General features: G+C 41.3%; 1 protein-coding gene across 1 annotated transcript in view; it reads right to left on the bottom strand.

Annotated features, from left to right (window-relative positions):
* Positions 1-5,772: 5,772 nt before the first annotated feature.
* Positions 5,773-6,313, bottom strand: part of ube2h (ubiquitin-conjugating enzyme E2H) — an 8,856-nt gene continuing 8,315 nt past the window's right edge. The window contains exons 3-4 of the mRNA XM_080518600.1: positions 6,206-6,311; positions 5,773-6,086 (exon numbers count right to left, since the gene is read on the bottom strand). Of these exons, the coding sequence (XP_080374726.1) occupies positions 5,962-6,086; positions 6,206-6,311 (231 nt within the window). The 3' untranslated portion in view covers positions 5,773-5,961. The remainder of the gene's footprint in view (positions 6,087-6,205; positions 6,312-6,313) is intronic.

Below are 6,313 nucleotides of genomic sequence, written 5' to 3'. Positions count from 1 at the left end.
TTCTTTGGGAAAAAGCAGAACAGCAGATAAATGAGTGGAAAGTCGGACGTAAGACAGTTGAGTTGAAACTGAAGCATCTTTTGTTTCAGATGTTGACTTTACTCAAAGAAGAGTGTCGCTCATCCGTCCAGGTTTCTCACTGATTTAGCAAAAAGCCATATTTCTTTAATCATTCACAAATGAAATCTTTAGTTTCTCATCGGTCCATTTCTCAGGTCTCTTCACTTTCTTCCTTTCAATCACAGAATTGACTTGTGTTGAATTATTACTACTATTCAATAACACTTAGAATGATTTCAGCTCAGAATTCTGCTTTTGGCTCCAACCATGAACCAATTCAGACTCCTGAGTTCGCCTCAATCAGGACTCTCTGTTTCCCGTCAGAACCAAACAAGAAGCTGCTTTTTCACAGAATATTTTGAATCAGAAACAGAATCGGGTTTACTGCCAAGTATATTTTACACAAAATGAGGAATTTGTTTGAATGACATTGCTGCAACGCAGTAAGAACAAACAAGGTAAAAAAAAAAAAACAATTAAAAGGAAAAAAAACCTACAATAATTCTTTTAAAACAATATTTTATTGCTTTTACATTCTATTATTTGTTTCACTCTTTATATTTTTCCATGCATTTATAATTTCTTTTACTGCTTATTCTGCTTTTGTTGATGGAAAACACTTTGGATTGTCTTATTGCTTTAAGATGTTGCGTTTCTCCCTGAATATAATACAAATTTAACACAAAAATACTGTCATTACAGTACACTGAAAAACTCTCTCTATATATATATATGAATATAAAGTGAAACAGTGAGAGTAGTTTGTTGCTCCACCGCTGCAGTAAAGACAAACAGGAAGAGAGAGCAGATTGCTGCGTGACAGAATACATTTTTCAGAGGAGAGAGGATTAAACAGCCTTATGTCAGAGCATTTATTTTCTCCTGCTGTGATTATTCAGGGGGGGTTGGGTGGTGGGGGGGTTTCAGTTCGGGACAGGGGACCTTAAAAGGGGGGTGGATGGTTGAGGGCTCCCTCATCTGGTCGTATAATGGAACTGCAGCATTGCGTGTGAAGGCTGCCCTCAGGTCAAGGTCAAGCCTCCAAAATGAAATCCAGCTCACAGCACAAATGCCAAATATACGTTAAGTTTAAATTTCTGGTTACTAATTTATGGAAGTATATGTGGAATGTCAGTAAGGTAATTCCATCACAGTCACTATATTTACTTCAAAAACCTCAAGTGTGATACTTCTTTAGTATAAAAACTGACAAATCCAGATTATTGCTAAATAATTTCTTTATTTTGCTCTTATTCTGAAGCGTTAAATGACTTCCACAAATTAAGAATTCAGTTTTACAACTACAAAGCGTGATTAAAAAAAATAAAAATACTATTATTATATTCAAAACTGGTTGAAATTAAATAATCTGTAAGTTAGGTATCTATCTCATAAGCAAAACTGATTTTTACTGTAACATCTAATTCAACAAAAAGCTGAAAGCTGTGTATACTGCGCACCCGGCTTAGCCAGTTAATACTGGGAAAATACAACAGAACATTGTCAAACTGGGAGTTTCCCAATCGAGAAAGTGGGAAGTTTCTAGAAGCAGGTCTGACATCTTTGAACATGGCGGCAGTTTTAATGAAAAATAGAGAAATATACTCGCGTAAATTCATCTTCTATACCACTTCATCCTGCGCAGGGTCGCTGGGGCACTGGAGGGTCACATGCATGTTGGGAGAAAACACACACACACACACACACAGTAAGAACATGCCAACCACCAACTCACACAGATAAGTCATTTTATTTCTAGTTTTACTTTACTTCATAGTTTACTTGTCAGTAATAAAGCAGGTCTGCTGTTGGTGCCTTTGTAACGTCAATTGGGAAATGGGAACTTCCCAAATGATCTCTATCCCAGTTCCCGACTGCATAAAAAAAAAAGAACATTCTTGGGGCGTATTTTGTACATTTAGATTCTTTTAAATCTATTGAATGAGGCACACAAGTACTTTAAATAGCCATTTTGAAAAGTCTTATTCCAAGCTTGAGAAGAAAGCTGTGATTATTTAAAGCCAGAATTTCAGAATAAAAGACTGTGGAGCCAATTCAAGTTTCACAGAACCTCACCCGAGACCGAACCAAAAATACTGGCTGACGCCGTCTAAAGATGAGCAGTGGAGTTGAGATGGAGAAATGTGGAGCTACACTGCCACCTAGTGGATAGGATGTTGAAGCGCTCTAATGGTGAGTTTTATGTTGTTTGTTGATTAGAGGTGAATAAAAGTACCTAATATAATTTGTTTGACACGCCTTTTATATGTTTATGAGAGTATATATAATTTTTTTGTTAACACGTTTTTTTTAACTGTTAAAATGTACATATTGTACATCTACTTTATTCAAGTGGCACCACAGGAACTGGAACTTACCCCCAGTTTGACGAATACCAATACATGAATATCTATTCATATTGTCATTTGTAGGTGACATCTCATAGCAACAGAATCAATACACGCACGGAAGAACATGCAAGTAATAACACATCTCCAATAATCAGTCTCAAACAAAACCAATCTATAGACATTGAATGTTTTATTAAAAAAAGAAGTTATAACAGTTTATTTTATACACAACTATTTATGAGGTTATAAGCCTATTAATAGAGAGCATTTGTCTTTTGACAAGCATGCCCACTTCACAATGCAAAGAAAAAAAAAAACAAAAAGAAAAAAAAACAAACAAGGAGGGCAACGAAGGTGATAAAAATAAGACCCAGAATGGACTTTTTTTTTTTTTTTTTTTTTTTTTTTTAAAGAAACAAAACCTTTTTGACTTTTTAAACCCTCAAGTTTCACACACTAGGTACCAAATACAGTTGTTGTTTTTTTTCATTTTATTTTTAATGCAAAGTTTCTATGCCGTGTGCAGCTGCTAAATCCGCTCGACGGTCGTGAGTCGACCAGCGCGGGGCACAAATCCACACAAGCACGAGACGGGATGGGAGGATGTGCACCGAGCCAGCCTCCACTCTACACCAGAAGCATGCAAACTGCCCGGAGAGACACAGTTGACACACAGGGATGGGGGGATATCGGGGAGGGGGGGTTTACAGGATCACGGTGCTGGCTCTCTGCAGCTGTGCTGATAATACAGAGAACGGGCCTCGCACACCTCGTCTACAGATTAATGATAGACGCGCGTCGCCTCAGGCTCTTCGTCCTTGTTCAGTCTGGCAAAGGTGAGGGAGGAAGTGTGCGTTTCTACCAGGACGCTCCCATCAGTCCCATTTAATCAAACGGTGCGACTCAGAGGAGCTGATGCAGAACTAGTGGAGAGGCGAAAAAGTCAAAAGGAAATTAAAAGAAATATATTTTGTCTCTCTCTCTCCAATCAGAAATAATTTAGAATTCAAGTTGTCGTGGAAAGTGTGATCTTTCAGTTTTGCTTTGTTTTTTATAAGGGCAATTTTTAGTCCTTCAGTTAAAAACAACCCAAACTATTAAAAAAAACAAACACTGAGCGAGTATTTGTGGGGTGTAAAAAAAACTAAAGAAAAATCAAGGGAGGCCACAGGAGATCGGCTGGTTAACCAGAGCAACACAAATTGAATATGTCGTCAATTTATTGCTCAGCAGATCCAAATAATATTGAAAGCCGAAAACATAAAAGGAAAAAAAAAAGAGGGTCTATTTGTGTGAGGAAATAGTTTGAAGGCAACTTGGGGAGGGGGGGTTAAAATAAAAGACAATTGTGAGAATGGGGAAACGTTGTCCTGTTACATGTAAGACATTCACACCCTTATTGTGTCTCCAACATTTAGACCGTGACGGAGGTGCTGAATTCTTCCCCACTCGAACATTCAAATCCCGACTGCAAGTGAGAAATTATCGTCCCCCGTCGCGTTTAAAAGAGTCCGTAAATATCAGGGGGGGGAAAGTAAAAACCAATCAATGAATCGTGGCGATACTCATGTGCACAGAACTGTCACTAATCATGCTTAAAGAGAGAAAAACCGACCTCTTGAAAAAGACAAAAAAAGGGAAAAGAAAAGAAAACGGCTGAATCACACTTTTTCCATTTCTGTACAGTTGGATCAAGCAGGCTCACTACAGGTCAAACATCATCCTGGCTTGAAGTCACTCGTCTGTACAGCTCTGAATGTGAAGGAAGAGGACAAGCAGGCGTTTCTCACATAGAACCACAGAACAGACTAAAAAAAAAAAAAAAAAAAAAATCAATCAGATGAGCACTGAATGTGTTACCAGGTACCAAACTACATAAATCTATGTGTAATACAGCCATTTAATATTATTTTGTTGAAGTAGCCACCCAGTAAAAACGAACTCTCCTCGACGTGTCCAAAAAAAACAAACAAAAAAAAAAACCTGGGTAAAAAACTCTGGGTAAAAAAAAGAAATCTCTTAAACCGGAGCCAGAAATGAAACGACATGAGCTCCAGGGTAACTTTGTTGAGGCCAAATCTTTGTTGTAGCCACCTCAAGCCTGCAGGGAGTCGAGAGGAAGAGTAATGCGTTATTATTTGTTTTTGGGGAATATGGCTTGATGGAATTCTCGTTTGTCTAATGAGGCAGAGAGGAGGGATCAGAGGCAACCTCCTGAGTGCGACTCAGAATCGAATCATCCGCGATCCTGCCACCCGGCGACTCTCTTTACTGCAATCTACAAAGTGAATACATGTCAAAGTTGTCTAGGTAGTGCGGCGGCCGCGGCGGCCTCGTTTCCGGCGAGCCTGCACGAGAGGCGTCTCATCGCTGTACAAGGTAGATGCTGTACACAGAAAACAATAAAAACTGTGGAAGGTGTGACGCAGGTCGGACCAGGATGAAGGGCATCATGCTCTGGAGGAACATCCGAGTAACAGCGGAATGTGAGGAGCACTGACACAACAACCCTCCCCAAATTACTCTCCACAGACCCCGCCTTTCACCGGACTGAGATTAGATATTAGTTTCTGTAATACGCTTTGGAAAAAAAAAAGGTTTTAACAAGCAGGATAAGATTGTAACACAGAGGCAAGAGAAAGTCTCCTGCTCCAAACTTTGAATTGTGAAATTCACACGGTCAGATGGTTACAGGGTCTATTTTCAGTTCTCACAATGCCAAGTGAGTCAGACCGCAACGGCTCGTTAAAAAAGCAACAAAAAAACAAAAACCCTCTGCCTGTGTGCATTCGACTTGTGCAGAAATCCCAAAATCAAACGCCTTGTTGCAGTTGTCCTGTACCCAGATGTGCAGTGAAGTCTTTTTTTTTTTGTGTTTGTGCAACGCACACAAAGATCAACAAGAGTAACAAAACGTAACGTAACAGCTAACAGCCAAACACAGTATCCAAACCTAATGATGTGTGTTTCTGGAAAAATCCCAGGTTGACGTGTGTGTGTGTGTGTGTGTGTGTGTGCGTGTGTTAAAGAGCCTGCTGTGATGACCAGGGCGAGCGCGGCGGTGGCGTGGGCGAGCCGGAACGGTCGCTCAGAGTCGGTCTTTCATGGCGGAGAAAAGAAAAGAAAGATCATTCGGGTCACATGGGGGGGAAAAAAAACGTTCTGGTTTATGAAAGTGAAATCGGAGCAGAGGAGTCAAGATGTGCACAGAGGAGAATTTCTTTTTCAAGTGACGCGCTGAACAAATGCGGGGGACGACAGCCGGAGGATTGCGAACGCAACCTGTGGTGGGGGGGGGGACGGCTACAGAACGGGGGGGGGGGGGGGGGGGGGGGGGGGGGGGGGGGGGGTGTCTGCCAAACACACCAAAGGCTAGATATCCATAAAAATCCTTGTTTAGTAGTAATAATAATAATAATAATAATAAAAAAATCAACTTGTTTAAATATGAATATTATAAGTCTGCTTTCTCATGGTTAGGAAATCAAATATAGTCTCTGTGGGGGTTAAAGGAAGGGGGCGGGGCGGGGGCGGGGAGCTCCTCCTATTACTACAACTCCATGTCTTGGGCCTCGTCTTCTGAGAAGTCGGACATGGAGCTTTCGGACGAAGAGTCGCCTGCTCCCTCCTCCTGCTCCTTCAGAGCCTCCTCTGTTGCATATTTCTGGATGTACTCTGGAAGGGACAGAGAGAGAGAGACTTTAAGGAGGAGACGAGGCAAAACAGCCACGAGAAGCATCTTCTCTCGGCGGGTGGCGGCAGCGGCCCGGTCCAACCCTTCCAAGACGCTGCACCTTTTATTTTCTGCTTGTACTCCTCTGGCCGGTGGAGGTACATGGCCGCTGCGTCTCCATTCAGGGGGTCGATGGGGTTTGGGTAGGCCAGCAGTTGGGGCAGGAACG

Source organism: Blennius ocellaris, assembly GCF_963422515.1.
Source record: "Blennius ocellaris genome assembly, chromosome: 22".
Taxonomy (NCBI): domain Eukaryota; kingdom Metazoa; phylum Chordata; class Actinopteri; order Blenniiformes; family Blenniidae; genus Blennius; species Blennius ocellaris.
The sequence above is the reverse complement of the archived record's forward strand: the minus strand, read 5'-3'. Positions and strand labels throughout refer to the sequence as shown.